Here is a 16,931-nt window from a genome sequence, read left to right on the forward strand (position 1 = left end):
GGCATCTTTTCCTTTCAATTTTGTAAACAGGAGCTAGACACTGCTTGTTACAAGGGGTGCTACAAAGATGAAAAGGAGATGGTTTCAGCTCCCAAAGAATTGTCATTTGATTGAACTCAGATGAAATATTTTAAACACAGATCCTCTCAATGTTTTCAAGGCAAATTATCTCCCCAGGGAATAATGTATATTTTTAATTGCAGAAATATCAGGATATCACCACACAGAATTTCCACATTTTCTTCCTCAATTAGCTTTCTAAAGTTTTCTCATTTACTATATTATTATAAATACTGACCTTCCCAGCAACTTCATAAAATACGAATTTCATCTTACTCTGTATCTTGTTCCAAAAGTATAACCATCACCTCTCTTCTACCCAGCTTTCACCTTTTCTTTCAGCAGAGCTTACTCTGGATCAATAATATTGTCTTGTAACAAAAAGAAGGAATTCAAAGGAAAGCCCTGAACTGGTGAGAGGCACATCCTGCCTCAAACATGTCTGCAGTTGGATGGCCACTGAAAGTTTATGTGGGTCAATGACTGTACTACAAAGGACTTGGCGATTGCAACAGGCAAAGTCTAGAACTTCAATTTTTTTCATTTCCAACTAAGAACATGTTGGTGAATCACATGCTAACACAAGAGCAAACACAGTCCTGTGAAACAGGGAGGGTGGCTAACCCTGGGTCCAATCAATAATGCCAATGTTCCGTGCTTCTATGTCCCTGAATCTATTTTGTTTATCAGTTTATTTTGTTCATTAGATTCCACATATGAGTGAGATCATATGACACTTGTCTTTCTTTGACTGGCTTATTTCATTTAGCATAATACTTTCCAGGTCCCTCCATGGATCTGGGGGGGGGGGGGAGTGGGAGTGGGAAGAGATTAACCGAAGAATTTATATGCATATATGCATAACCCATGAACACAGACAATAGTTTGGTGAAGGCCTGGGGGTGGGGGAGTGGAGGGCATCAATGGGGGATAAGAGGGGTACATCTGTAATGCTTTCAACAATAAAGATAAATTTAAAATAAATAAATAAATGTTGCCTCAAAAAACAAAAAAGCAAACATCAACAAAAAAACACAGCGATGGTGGCTGACTCCCCTCTCTGGATTTGCTGGCAGATTGGTGTTTGCAAACTTGACAGAACTTAGGGGGAGAGAAAAATTCCAATGGACTGGACAGGCTGTAAAACCTTCACTGCACTAGCGACAGTGTTTTATATAGCTTCTCAAAATAACTGAAAAGCCCAATCCAACCAATGATAATTCTCTAAAACACAGCACGCTAAATTCTCAGTGGGGAGCTGGGCAGGATGGGTGTAAATAGCCTGAGTGTGGGAGGGGGCCGAGCGTCCCACCTACACCCGGCAGAGAAGGGGGTGCACAGAGGCATCATTCCTCTCTGTCCAGTTCCCTCTAAGGAAACTAGCCCTGCGCTTGGGAGAAATGCACGGAGGTGAGCCTAGGGGAGTCTGCCCAAGTGTGCCTGACCTTCTCATCATGAATCCAGCAGGGGAACCCTGCCTGGAGGCAATTCTGGTGAAGGATGAGCGGAAGCTGACAAGAAAAGGTGAACTAGAGCCAGCAACGGCCTTTCTCCTGCCATGCACCTGGCACCAGAGCCCCCTAGTCCACCTCTAATTTTACTAAGAGATTTCAGGTGAGGTAAAGGTCATAAAATCTATAAACAGCCTAAAACTTAACCTAAGACCACAGTGCCATTTTTCCTGGTCCATCGCCACACCACCCAGAAAGAGGTGGATCCTGCAACGGGAGGATGCCGGTGCCGAGGTCACCACTGTGGATGGAAATAATGACTTGCATATTTTTCAGTGCTGAGCTTCTAGGCAGGAACTGACTCTTTATATGACTGGAAGGCTGTGATTTACCTTGCTTGGGAATTCCAGGAATATCTTCAAAGGTGAGAGTCCGTAGTGAAGGTCTCCAGAATGCATAGGACTCCACGAGGGCTTCCAAACCCATTCTAAACAGAAGGATCAGGATGGGGGTGGACAAAAGAAGCTGCGTTAGGAGCACCGGAGCCTTCCTCGGTAACAAGCAGCTCAGAGAACACCCGTGGTGTTGACAGTGCCCCCCCACATTGGCAGGTGAGAAGCTTGGCACAGGCAGAAAGAAATGCTTCAGAGATGGGCTACCATTCCGCCACTAGGAGCACAAGAGGATAGAAACCTCCAAGAAGTCCTGTGAATGTTAGAAAACTAAGCCGACCTTGGAGGATTAAAGGCTGCCCCCTTGGGCTAAGACAGGCTGAAGAGCGGCCATCCTAGCTGGTGTGACTCCATACATCTGCTGTGGCCTGGAACCCACCCTCTCTCCCTGTTACCTTACTTCTCCCTCTGGTGAGGAAGCCTCTGCTACAAAGCACGCCCTGTGAAGCCACCTCTTTCCTAAGAGGCATTTCTGCCCATCCTTCATTGCCTCGGCAGCCAGTTTAGAAGAGCACTCCTCCAAAGAAAAATTTCTCTCTTGGGGGCTCGATCTCTGCCACATCCAGGGCATCCAGGGTGGGCTCTCGCTCTAGCAACGGAGGTCTGAGGGGCAGCACTGGCCTCGCAGCCCACAGCGCAGCAGGATCACAGGAAGGTATACGGGGCTAGCATTAGCGTCAAACATTATTTTAAAATCCCTACATATACTTAGTGGATGGATACTTAAGGAGACAGGACAAATGGGTTATGGACTATTTACATGATATATGCATATTTTAAAACAAGGGCAACTACTCTAAATGCATATATACCTGTATGTATCTCCTACCATAAGTGATTCAGGGTCTTCCCTTCCTTATATCAGATAACTAAGTCCTCTAGGTTCTGGAAATGAGGCCCTTCATTCAACTAGCCCATTCTCAAGACCTCACCACTCTTCCCTCAACCACCTCAGCCCTAAGCAATTTGTTAATCTAGATAACGCTGTGCTTTTCATGAAACATATTCCATTGTAGGAAGTGGCTGCTTCCTGAGTGTCAAACAATACTCAGACATCTCTTGTGATGGTTAGATACAGTTTTATTTAATACAGATAATCTGTGTTTAATGTAGATATTAAAGATAGATTCATCTCTAATAGCTTAGAGTAGGTGTGCTAACTCCTCTGCCTTCCCTGCATCTCTAAGTCAGGAACTAGGAAGTAAGACTAAAGGACCCCCACACACCACAAACACACCACCTAGACAACACCTGTGGTAACTGATGTGTGCAGACAAAATCATCTTACACAACCTGCCCTTCTCTTCTAAGGTTTTACGAATTGAATTTGTTGATTTCTGTCATGACTCCATAAGAAGCATGACTACCCTGTCTCAGCGACGGGAGGCAGCTATGTGTGAGGATGGGTGGTGTGGTCATGCACAGGCTTGCATACATGAACCATCCTCAGAAGAGACACACATGGACCTGAATCATCTCTGAAGGCACAGGTTCAGGGGGATGCTGCTCTGGGAGCACCTCCAACAGCCGTCACCAGCGCCACACAGGGGTGAGTACAGGGCTGCCAAAGGGGAGAGAGGACACAGAGTGGACCTGCACATGCCTTACCTGGGCTGCACTGAGACTGAAGCCAAATGTAATCAGTGTGCCACAGAGAGAACTATTTAGTGGTAAGGATACTAGATTGAGGGTCAGGAGAACTGAGTTGTGACTGCAACTCACTAAAACTCACTATGTGACCTTAAGTATTTATTCTAACTTCACTGGACTTCAATTTCCCACAAACTGGGGATTAGAATACGAAAGCTTTGAATCCTGTCCTAGCTCTAAAGTTGTTGCTACTAAGTGATTTTCCCCAAACCAGGCATCATATCTGTGGCTGACCACAAGCAGGATCCAAGATCACTCTACTGAGTAACGTTTTATGTACATTAACGTATTAATTAGGAGAGTTTGGCAGCCTGCATATAGCCAGCTTGTCATTTAATACTCCACTAACGAATGCTAGGTGCTGTTTAGTCGATTACTCTGTATTTAGCCTATACTAATCTTAAATTTGTATGATGTTCTATAAACAAGCTTTTTTAAAAGCTAAAGAATGTTAGGACACGGTTTTGTATAAAACTGCTTTTATATTACCACACAGATGAGTTTTAGTAATCATAGTTTTAAATATTAAAGATATCAAAATGGTCATGAAGTGGTCTCAAAGGAAATTTACTAAGAGGTAATTAATGAGTAGCCACCAGACTTCAAAATTTATTAACTATAGAAATGAGCATTAACACATTGCTTGCATTAGCAGTGTAAACTTTATTATGTTTCAGATACAAATCCATACATTAAATTCTTGTGGAGGAGTTATTGATCATCTCAAACAGAGACCCCTAAGCTTTAAAGAGGGCTCTGAAGGTGACATATCTACAAGTGATCTAATTTGGAGCTATTGATGTTTTTCTTGAGGCTGTTTCACACTACAAGTTCCAGAAAGGATTTCAGATATTTCGCAGGAAACAGTTATAAAATATTTATTAGCTGAATCTGGACTTTTTTAAAAAAGCCTTCATTTTCTCCAGTAATGGAGACTTTTCCCGTCTAGTTAAAGGAAAGATAAAAGGCACCTCCTGCAGGAGTGTAGCCAAGGCGATAATTTATACAAGATGCCTTTGAACAATTTCCACATTTTATCACCACCCTAATTTATGCTATCAAATGGCCAAGTTTATTTAGTAAAATGGTTATGTTTTTCCTGAAGTATTTAAAGAGAAGAAATTTTTGTACCTTCCTGAGTAAAAAATTTTATAGGGTCAAACCTAAGGCCTAACTGAAGAATGAAACTATTCTCAGCACATAAATTCTCTTTCACGTAGCAAATGTCTTGCAGGAGAGCTTTTAAGGGCTGAAGCTACTGATTCCTATAAAATAGGCTGTACAACCGTAAATAGCCAGGAAGGGATAATTTTTAATTAAGGCAAATTGTTTTATAAAGTTTAAAAAATCACAAGTCCATGTTTATTTCTTGTCCTGCTTAATTTGTTTATTTCATGTATGGGGAAAAATAAAAATAGAATTTGCATTAAAAAGCAATAACAACAGCAATAGAATCAGGGGTATTAAAGGAATATATTGAACTTTTTCTCATGGGCTTTCTTCTCTAATACATAAAAAATATCACTCTTCCCCCAAGCCTTCAGCATCAATGTACCCTCTAAGTTTAAAATATAACTCAGGTTCTTTTTTTTTTAAGGAAAATAATATATAAATTAGAAAGCTTTAAGACTGATCTAATTCTCTCTTCTCCAGATAAGTGTCCTTTGCATTTATCAATGGAAAATGTTAAAATCAGATATTTTTTAATGGGGAATATCGGTTTATAGATATTTAACATTCCAAAATGAGCACTGAAGAGCTTAAATATGAGAAGCAGAAGAAGTCATTTTACTGAGAAGAAAAGTGAAACTATTCATTTTACTAACAAGAAAGCTATGTATAGGCTCAGTATGTTTTTCCTGTACTAAGCTATTGTTTAAACATTTGAAGCAAAATAAAAATTTTAAGTTTCAGCAAAATTTAAGAGTGTTAAAACATAATTCATTACTTTCTGTATATCCACTGAAAATTCTATAAAAGTGTTAGAGTCAGGAAAGAAACAGCAGTAAGCACCATGGGTGCCATGCTTCTATACTCCCGAAACAGCCACAGGGAAGGAAAACATTCATCTTAAACCTAGTATTTTGACTTCACCAAACAATGGACTTAGTAGTTGACTTTTCACCAAAGCCACTTATTTTCACTGACCAAATGTACAAAAACAGATGCCTTTGAATTATGCTGACATATCTAGAAATCTTCCTGAAAACTTATCATATCATGTCACTTCTACTTGTAGGTTTATTCACTATTATTATATACGCCAAATATGCCTTTAAAAATTAACCAACAGCGTGTAAGCAGTGTGATCCCCCAGTGGCAACGGCAGTGAGGTCTTGCTAGAGCGAGCCTACTGGAGAACTTGGACATGGTTCCTGGCTGTATACTCTCCAAGCCTCAGTGCTGCCCTCCTGAAGTTCCAGTGAGTTTTAATAAATGTATTCTCGGCTTAAAAAAGAATAACAAACTGAAATGTATGCAAGACTCTTAACTGAATAAATGCTATTCTGCTATAACCAAAACCACAAGAAGATTCCACCAAAGTATTTGTCAAATTAGAGGAGTCCTCCCGCAAAGGCTCCCTTCAGTCACTTCACCAGTAATCATCTCAGTTACTAAATCATTCAACTTTCAGAAACTCCTCTGAAAAGCAAAGTTAACCAGGAGCTAATGTAACATAACAAAAGCCAAGCAAAGTTTTTCTCCACACTGAAACAGACATCTAAAAACACAGAATAATTTCAATACAGCAGACGTCGCAGCGTAGGAACACTCACAAATCTTCCCACGCAGTGAAGAATTTCAGAGGGAAGCCCTGCTGTTAGTCTTGCTCTACCTGAACCAAGTTAAAGGCTACTCTAGAAGTAGTATTTTAGCTGCCTTTTAGTCCTCTCACCGCATGGTGTTTAAATGACACCATTGCATAGAAAATGAAATCAAGTCTCTGCTAGCACTTGAGTGTATTCTGAGAAAAGGTCTCTGTCTATACCTGCCTTGCCCAGTTAATCAGCAGAAATAACTAAAAATCTGGACTACTACCTGTTTTCTTTCTACAATTTTAAATGAAATTGTCCTTGAAATAAGACAATGGGGGATTTTGATTTCATGTAGATACAATCTATCAATACCAAGTTTTCAAGGAGTATTAGAATAATTCCTGGAGTAACGTAATAAAAATTTCTCAAATACTTTTTTAAAAACAAAATGCTTTTAAAAACATTGAAGTCAAAGCCTTACCCTGAAAAGGCATCTGGAGAAAGTTAGTCTGTTATTACTCTCTACTACTATCAACAGTTATTTTAGAAAATGTTGCACTGAACTGTATTGGAATAAAATCATATCAATAAATTCAAAAACTCTTGGCACACAGACTAGGGTGATCTGCTTTTTGATAAAAGTAATAGAGTGGAATTCATTATTGTAGCTCTCCCACTTAGTACAAACACCATAAAACACGACACAGAAAAAATAAACAAGTGTGTGGCTGTCAGCGGAGCCAAGACAAATTTGGAAACTAAAGAACATCAGCTCTCTTGGCAATGGGGAGTAGTTTCATATTCTAGTTGGAATTCTGAAGGAACAAGAGACCCACCATATTCTGAAGACAGAATCAATAGATAGTTATGACATCACTAAGCAAATTCTAAACCAAGAGCAGATGCAGAGCGGATACTACCTTGGATTTTGAGGCTGCTGGGCCTATAAGGGCAGCCTTCCTCAAGGCCCCTTCAGAGGGAGCACGTGCTGTACACCCTGAGAACTTCCATTTTCACCCCAGCATCACAAGTCAAAGTTCGCCTTAGGAATGGCCACAACACTATACCCAAAATAAGTTATAACCAAGGCCCAATAGCATTAACAAATTTAAATCCTCATCAGAAATTATTCCCAAACCATGTCAGTAAATTTAATTGTTTCCTTTGTAATGGAAAATTCACAATAAAACAAATCAAACATATTTATCACAGCCAGAATGTTCTTCACTAAGACTTACCTGTTGCGCCCAGAGTCTCGGAAGCCTTTGGCAAATGGGTTCCTGTCTATCTTCAAGCGAGTAATCTGCAGAGTAAAAAAAAAAAAAAAAATCACATCAGATCTTATTATAAACACCAAATAAGGTAATTAAAAAGGGAAATGATGGAAGAACTATAAGTAATTCCAAAATTAAAGTGTCAGAGGGTTCTATTGTGTTCTTCTCTAATTTCCCAGGTAATTTATTATCATAGCAGCAAAGCTAGAAGAAAATTTCGGAAATCATCCAGACACTTATCTGCTATGAAAATATGCTTTTGGCCCAGCCAGGGTGGCTCAGTGGTTGAGTGTCAACCCATGAACCAAGAGGTCACAGGTTCGACTCTCAGTCAGGGCACATGCCTGGGTTGTGGGCTCGATCCCCAGTGGGAGGCATGCAGGAGGCAGCCAATTGATGTTTCTCTCTCATTGATGTTTCTCTCTTTCTATTTCTCTCCTTTCCCCTCTCTCTAAAACCAATAAAAGCATTTTTTTTATAAAAAGAAACTATGCTTTTAATATGCCTAGAGGAGGAGATTCTGAACAGTATGTTGATAACTTGCCCTTTGTTTTCCAATCTCTCTGAACTAAAGTTCTTCCCTTTAACTCTGTGACATGGTTTCATCCTATTTCTCTTACAGTGGTGGTGATGGGAAACAGCTAATATCCAACTTCAATTTAACAGTCATTTACATGCCTGAATGTTTTAGGTTCCTACATATCCTTTCCTTCAGTTAGGTAATGGGCACCCCTTTAACTTTTCTGCCTCTGTGTTTTTCTCTCTCTTCTTGAACCATCTTTATGACTCTCATCTGAAAGTTTTACGTGTTCCTCCTCCTTTACCTGTGGAGTCCTGACCTCGCCAGAGTAGTACAGTGATGTCTAACCAGAGGTAACTACTATTTGAAGGTTCTAATGGGGTTAAATCTTATACATGTAGGAGAAATTAATGATGTTTTCTTTTTTTTTTTTTTAAACATATCTTTATTGATTTCAGAGAGAGGGAAGGAGAGGGAGAGAGAGATAGAAACATCAATGATGAGAGAGTCATTGATCAGCTGCAGCCCGCAACCTGGGCATGTGCCCCCACCAGGAATCGAACCCCAATCGCCTGGATCCTAGGTCGATGCTCAACTGCTGAGCCACGCCCGGCCGGGCTAATGATGTTTTCATTTTAACTACAGTTCTAACTTGTTGACTCATAACCAGTTTCTTGCCCACTCAGACCCCAAGATTTGGGGGGAAATTTTTTACAAATAGTCTAATCACTTCCATTAAAAACATTTTTTAGTTATATCAACTTGAAATTAACACTAGTTAAAAGTATCCCATCTATTTCTTTCCAGATCACCACTTTACCCAGAGGAATTTACAGCCTATTTTCCAAGAAGCACATCATGCTTTGTTTCCTACGTTCCTTGGTGTCTCGGAATCTACAAAGTTAATGAACATACTCTGATTGTATGAGGACAAATGCTGTTGGATAACACTAAAGCAGACAGGCATCTTCACAGAGTCATCTTCACTGACCCTAGACTGTCCTGTACGTGCCCTCAGCCATCCTCCGTCAGCCATGTGACCACTGAGATACATGAGCTCCATATGATATGTTTTTAGTATGTGGATAAAACTACATTATAAATGAGATAATAAGGGTTTGTAATTAATTTACTATGTCTGCCACTCTCTCACTGAAGGAATTCTTTATAATTCATTATAGCTCAATTCTGTGTTCATTAAATAATGTTTAAAAAATATTAAATAATTTAAATATACATTTAAAATAGTATTTTTTAAGTACAGATTTATATAATGGTACTGTGTCTAAATAGAGATATAGCACAATTACCATTATTACTTTTATTACTGACACCTCATCTATTGAGTGTATACCATGTATGTTGTACTAAGAGTTTTATGCCTAGCATTGTGTTTAATTCTCATAGTAACTTATATGTAGCTATTATCCCAATTCTATGTTTTCTTTTAAACTGAGGCTTAAGTTTCCTATGATCATAAGGTTTCTTGGTGGTGGAACTGGGCTGGGACCCCAGGCTTTAGAGCCCATGCTGCTAACCACCAGGCTAGGCTGCTTACCAATTTTCCATAAGTTCTTCAAAATAGTAGCTGGGAAGTTTAAAAATGAACATGATTGAATTTTATCATCATCAATTTCCCTTTTAATTTTTCCACCCTCTTAATCGATTTGTCAGCATTTGTTAACTACTGTTAGTCATCAACGTGTACCAAAAGCTCACTGTATCTCATTTATTGTATCACAGAGGCTAGGAGAAAAAACCTAATTAACACAGTTAATTTTTGTGTGTTCGAAAAAGAGGGAGAAAGAAACAGTGACAGAGAAAGAAGATGAATTGTTTAGTACCTTTTTTTAACAGGTACTAAAAGACTCTGCTCTTTTTTCCTCATGCATTATATTTTTCCTCTAAAAAAATTCATTTTCTGCACCTAATATACTTTAAGAATATCTTCCTAATTATCTCTAGCCCTTCTAAAGGTTAACTTCCTGTTGCTGCCTAAAAGCCTGTATAAAGGAAAGGTGTGACAATGTAAGTGTGAGAGACAGGACAGCTTTGGCCGTGGGACTGGTGTCTTCATAGGAATGAGAGTGGATGAGCCTCTCAGCCTTAAAGGAGATCACACAGGACTGGATCCATATCTCCTAAGAAACTTTAAAATAATAGAAACCACAACAGAGGGATTATAAAGCCTTAAAATTTTTAACTGAGATGTATATAAATTTAAAGAGAAATGGAGACTAAAATAATTCTGCTGACAACTGAATTTTTTTTTTAAATGTACCACAAACCACATCAGCCTCAACTATATCCGTATTTCTTATGAAAACTGACCAGAATTGCATGAATTAAATAATTGGGTTGATTCAATTCTCCACCTAGTTGACACAGCCTTAAAAATATATGTACGCTTACCCATACAGACAAGAAACATTTTATTTTTCAAATTATTTCCAAATTTAGATTAGAATTACTCCACAATTGTTGATCTCTCAGACTATAAGCATATGCATCACGCTTATCACAATTAAAGCATATCTTGACAGAAACAGCCCATTTTGTACATATCCCCAAATGACTATAAAGGATAAGTGCTTCTGAAATATTTCTTGTAATACAGAGATTGTAGTTTTAAAATAAAGTGACTTGCCAAAGCCCATGCTCTATGATACAATTCACTTTTCATATTCCACGTCTACTTCTTAGGCAATATACACACTTTCTAATTTTACTATGACATCATGACTCACTATCTCAAAATGGAAAGTAAACCTACACTGTCAGTCATGAGACACATTCCTGTCTAGTCTTACTTGGGGAATCCTGGATGAAGAATTTTTACTGCAGTATATATAGACCCTGGACATCATATATGACAATTCATGTTTGTTTACATTGGAAATGAAAGTCCAGAAAGATACTGATTCTGAGAACAATACCTGCTGATTCTGATAGGCTGTGACAGTCGTGAATACAGTTTCTGGAAAGGAGAATGCTTTCACTCCCTCCCCAGACGGCACAGGCTTGATGGGAGAAAGATCATCTCCACAGTCTTTACGGATGACATGGACACGTGGTTGGTATTTGTGCATAGAATGAAGAATAATCTATGTCAAGGAAAGAAAAGCCAAATTCATCAGGAACTTATGTCCCAATCTCAACACCATGACTAAATATTTAATATGTAAAATAAATCACAGTTGGAAATGAAAACTTCCAAGGATGCAGAAATGCCAGTCTAATAAAGTATATCAAAATTGGAGAAGGAAGGCTAGGAAGTTATTTGTAAAATATGCATAAAAATACAAAAAAAAAAAAAAAAATCATTATTTTGGTGTAACCCTGTGAACTTAACATCAAAATTTCTGTTTCTAAAAATACAAAAATAAATTTGTAAGTATTTTACTTATAACGAGCTGAATGGAACATAGAGTCAAAATCAATAAAACCAAAAGTGAGATTGAAATGATTATTTAAATTCCACCACATCCATCCCCTAAAAAAAATAAGTATTTGCACACCAAGGTTTTCTTCCAAGAACATTAAATAATCCCCTATTAATGACTGCAACATGTCTATCGGGGCAAAGGGAATTTTAAGGGTACCCCAGGGTTTGCCTTATTGTGTGGCTCACAAAGTCTCTGGTTTGTCTGGAGAGCCCAGCGTCCATGCTTCCATCACAACAAAGCTTCCAGAGCCCAGACACCCGGAGATGGAAAAGCTGGTGCTCTCAGACTCTGCTGGGGGAACCTGATAATATGCTTCAACTGCCTTCTACCCAATGATTCCACTTATGAGAATTTATCCTAAGGAAATATTCAAAATCCAGAAACACAATTCAGGTACAAAAATGTGCAGCATGCCATTTATAACAGTGGGAAAACTATAAAGCACTTACATGAGTAGACTGGTTAGGTTAATGAAAGACAACACAACTGGATATGGTATTATTCAGTGATTACTAATGCTGTTTAGGACATTTTTAACCACATAATAAAATGCTTCCTTTTAAATTTTACATAATAAAAAAGGATCCAAGTTGTTTATAAACTTATCACAACTATATAAAAATAGACAGTAAAAAGGACCCATACAAAGATATGAGCAGTGATCATCTCTGGATGATGGGATTAAGGGTGAATTTCTTTTTTCTTCTTCTTTACATATTTTATGCTTTCAAGTTGGGGTAAAGAAACAGCCTCACCCAACAGAATTTTCTGTTTGCTGCTGGGGCTCCATATTCATTAATGAGTTTAGTTAACAAGCCTTTATCTTTCCTTAGCTATACGATTTGAATTCAGGTTTGGGGGTATTAGGAGTTTGGAGGGGAAATGCTTAAACAAAAGTCTAGGAAAAACACAGTGGTTGACCTGCCTCGTGTTTTTCAGGATTCAGGCAGTTTCAGAAGCTGGCCAGCCCGAACACAAAGAGCCCTCTACCCAGAGAATGTATGGCTGCCACAAAGGATGTCTTTACACTCCGGTAGTAACCAGCACAGTGGTTGGTTTGGTTTTGTATTTTTACCCTAACATTTCCTTTCTATCACTGGAGGAAATGCCTGGGTGGCAGACATGCTTGAGGGGGAGGCAGCGTAAGTTTGAGGAAAGGAGAAGAGGGGATGGCAGCCCTCATCATCACCTGGGGACACACACCTGAACCTGCAACCACTGGAAATTCTCTTTCCAAGTCTAAAAAAGAACAGTTTGCAGTAACCTATCAGTGGCTCACAAAATCAATTTAAAAAGTTGCTACCAGACATTTTTTTAAAATAAATGAAATTATAACATAAAGCAGAAAATAGAGTGCGCTGCTTGTAGTAAGGATATGTGTGGTTTTTTTGCAAAACACTGTTTTCTGTGTGCAATAGGTCATAACATAATGTATATCTGACTGTGAGTCAAGTAAAAAGTCTGAAAAACACAGAAGATTTTATTCTAATGATCAGTAACTTCCAGGGCAGGAGAAAAACTGAAGAAAGCTACCTCACATTAAGCAACTAATAAATGCACAGCTAATTTCAGAAGATTAGAATGAACTAATTGACATGAAGGAAACAAAAACTGATTTGAGTTTCTGTTTACCAGTAAATGAAAAGGTGTGTCTTGTTTTATGAAGTCTTTGTTCTCTCAAGCAGATTTCTCCACATAGCTATATATATTTTAATTCTATTTATTTTATTTGTCTATATCCTTACCAAATTTCCAAAATGAGTTAAGGTGAGGTTTACTGAGGTAGGGAGCAGAAATACCTGATGTATGCCCATGTTTGCACTTTAAAAGACAACTGCCAATAATAATTTGAAGTTAACTAAGCAAAATAATTTTCAATATTATCTACAGGAATTTAATATGTCCCTAGAAGTTTTAGGGAATGCTAAACAAGCCTTGGTTCTTCTTTATAGCATAGCATTATTTGATTTTTAATGAACTATCAAACTTAAAATGATGAGTGGTCAATAATATTCTGCTTATTTAATAGAACAAGTAGAGCAAGGAGAACCACTGGCCTTGTAAACAAGACTACAATGATAATTCCCATCACTGAAACTCAAAGAATCACATCTGATCTGCATGTTCCATGCTTTCTGTTCTGTTTAGATGGAGGATTTCTTTTCTTTTTGGCATTACCTAGTAGCACAGATATCACATGGGTCTATGTCCATAATATGGAATGCAGCTTTGCAGGTTAATACACAATTTTTTTTAATTTTAAATATACCAGGCTTGAGTCAAAAGAATGATATTATTTCTGATCTGATGGGCCTAAAGTACCTGTGGTTTGACAGATCTCCCAGCTGTACCTTATAAAACAGCTCAATAGGGAAACACTCCCTGCTGACTCTGGAAATTTTCTAGATGACCTAAAAGCCAGTGTTGGAACAAGTCAAGCAAAGCACCAAGGAAGAGCAGATAACAGAAACCTGGCTCCCTGTATTTTTGGTGATACCAAGTAGTGACTCACTTTAAATGGTAGGGGGTAAATGCAGTAACAACAAGTTGCAAGCTCCATAGTAAGGCGACCTTGGTTTTGTTTCAGGCATGCTACTGTGTATAAAGCACTCCTTACAAATATGTAGTTTCAAGTTCATCTGCTTATTTGATTAACTCAATATTTTCTGGTTCTAACATACCCATGAAAAAAAACAAACCTCAGACAGCCAAAGTGACTTGTCCACAAACATGAATGTATTGAACCTCTAAAGCTGTTACAAGTTCTTTCCATCAAGGAGATCTCAGAAATCTCCCCTGTAATATCTTGCTTCCCCACTGCATTCTCAGACAGAAATGAGAACAGGGCGAGGACAGACTCAGAGCTAGGGTACTGTACATCATGCAACCCTCAGCAGCTGGGAAAACAGACCCTTTCACAGGTTCCCTGGCTCTGGCTGCCTGGCCGTGCGTGCTTCTTTCCAAAGCACCCAGCACTGAGGGTATGGGTCCTGCTGAGGTTTAAGGTGCATCTGTAAATGTCTTCTAATTCTTCAGGAAAATGCTCATCTAAATGTTTCCCTCCAGACAGCAAATTCCAGGAGAAGAGGGAAATACGCACATGATCAGAAGCAAATACCCCACGTAAGCTGTCTAACCATCTGCACAGGGGTAGCCCAAGGACCAGCCTTGGTTTGTATGTAACCCAACAGAAAGCTGGCTACAGATTCCTCAAAGAGCAAGTAGGGATTATAAAGTCTTCACAAGATTCAAAGATTAGCTGTGGAGCAGTGAGACATTTCCACTCTAGATTCTTACCAATATTCCTTTCTAAACAGTCCCTGGTATTAGGAAAGATGAAAAGTCACTCTTGGGGAAACCACAATGACACCTAATCTCAGATCTCAGGCAGTCCTAGGTCCGGTAACAACCCTGTGAGAATTTGATTCCTGTGATCTCTATGGGTTTAATAAAAGTTTCAGGTCTACACGGAGTTCTCAAGTCACTGTGTTGAACATTTGTACATCTCTAGCAGAGTAAAACTGGGAACTGGGAGGGGGGAAAAAGTAAGAAAGCCATTTAGAAAAGCAAATTAGAAAGTCACTTCTCATTTGAGTCTACAGCTTGATGAGAGATTAGTATCACTTCCTTTTCAACTGGGGGAGGGGGACCTCAACCATGTAAGTGTAGAGGGGTGAGTCCCTAGAGGTCTCTGCATGAGGAAAGGGACTGCTGAATTAGAAAGTCAGGGTACTACTGTCTTCCCAGACCTGACTCACATCAACAATAGAATAAGAAATGAATTCCTAATCTCTAACCTGAACGAATTTGGGGTCATCAAAACTGAGCAAATAAGCACAGCAGACACTCTTTATGAAGCCTCCCCAGTCTCCCTTGGTTGGAATAATGTGGCACCTTAGCTTCTCTGAGATGACAGCATGATCATTTGTGTATGTGTCTTCTCTTCCCATCTGGCTTCAAGATCACCAAAGGCAGAGACCATGGCTTTTTATCTTATACTACATTTCACAAAGTCTTCAAAAATACGTTTTAAAAATAAATAATGAAAAGAGCATTTTCCCTCCAACATTCTCCTCTAGTATCAACTGATACATTTTTACCATTTGCCAAGGCAATTTCTTTGCTTCCAAAATGCATAGATATCTTTCTTTCTCTGTTCCCCACACGCATTAATTACCTCTCTTCAGTAAAGTATTACATCCTATCACAACCTTCAAGAAAAATTTCACTGGTAGATGACACACTTATCTGGATTTTGCCTATTTTCTGCTGTTTTTGTTTTCTTAGTAGTGAAATATAATAATATTGTTATAAACAACTGAGTTTCAGTTTGTATGTAATGTTTTGTGTTTTAAACAAATGCTGTGTGATATTTAATTTTATGTTTCAAATTGGGTAGGCCAAAGTACCGATACAGGGGTGGGCAAAAGTAGGTTTATAGTTGTGACTACACAAAACACAGTTTATTCTTGCATTGTTATTTGTTAATTATTACATTATTTTCCATATGAATGATTGTAAACCTACTTCTGTCCGCCCCTATGTATTTAGTCAAACACCAGTCTGGATGTTGCCATGAAGGTATTTTTTAAATGAGCTTAACATTTAAATCAGTAGACTTTGAGTAAAGCAGATTACCCCTCCATATTGTGGGTGGACCTAATCCAATCAGTTCAAGGCTATTAAGAGAGAAAGACTGAGGTCCCCTGAGGAAGAGGGAATTTTGCCTCCAGACTGCTTTCAGAGATGAGCTACAACATCAACTCTTTCCTGGGTGTCCAGCCTGCCAACCTACCCCACAGGTTTCAAACCTACCATCCCCCCAAATTGCATGAGCCAATTCCTTAAAATAAATCTCTCTCTCTATATATATATATTTATACACATCCTATTGGTTGTGTTTCTCTAGAGAATACTGTTTTTTAAATAAAGTCTGGTAAAATTACAAAGTCAAAATCATATAAATTACTAGATCTATGTCTAGTATTATAGATATTAAATATTAGATATAAAACCATTAATCTGATCTGAAAGCATTAGAATTATAAAATGACTATATTAATTTAAATTATTAAAAGGAGTTTGTACCTTATCTATGACAGTATATCATTTTCAGACCCAATTATCTTTTTAAAAGATATATTCTCAAACTGTTGAACTCAGAAAAATAGAGTATATTTAAGCTTTTTAAAACAAGTAACACTTAATGGTGGTTATTTTTTAATTTTCTATTCCAAAAAAATAAAAGATCCCTCATGGGCATGCTGGCAACATATCACAGTCACCTTGCTCAAGGAGAATGAAGTCAAGTGAAAAATAATT

At 38.4% G+C, this 16,931-nt stretch overlaps 1 protein-coding gene across 1 annotated transcript in view; it reads right to left on the bottom strand.

Annotated features, from left to right (window-relative positions):
• TBX18 (T-box transcription factor 18) overlaps positions 1–16,931 on the bottom strand; it is a 28,247-nt gene that overhangs the window by 3,005 nt on the left and 8,311 nt on the right. The window contains exons 5-7 of the mRNA XM_087817488.1: positions 11,100–11,267; positions 7,608–7,672; positions 1,904–1,998 (exon numbers count right to left, since the gene is read on the bottom strand). Of these exons, the coding sequence (XP_087673614.1) occupies positions 1,904–1,998; positions 7,608–7,672; positions 11,100–11,267 (328 nt within the window). The remainder of the gene's footprint in view (positions 1–1,903; positions 1,999–7,607; positions 7,673–11,099; positions 11,268–16,931) is intronic.

The sequence above is a fragment of the Miniopterus natalensis genome, chromosome 5 (assembly GCF_054644295.1).
Source record: "Miniopterus natalensis isolate mMinNat1 chromosome 5, mMinNat1.hap1, whole genome shotgun sequence".
Lineage (NCBI taxonomy): Eukaryota > Metazoa > Chordata > Mammalia > Chiroptera > Miniopteridae > Miniopterus > Miniopterus natalensis.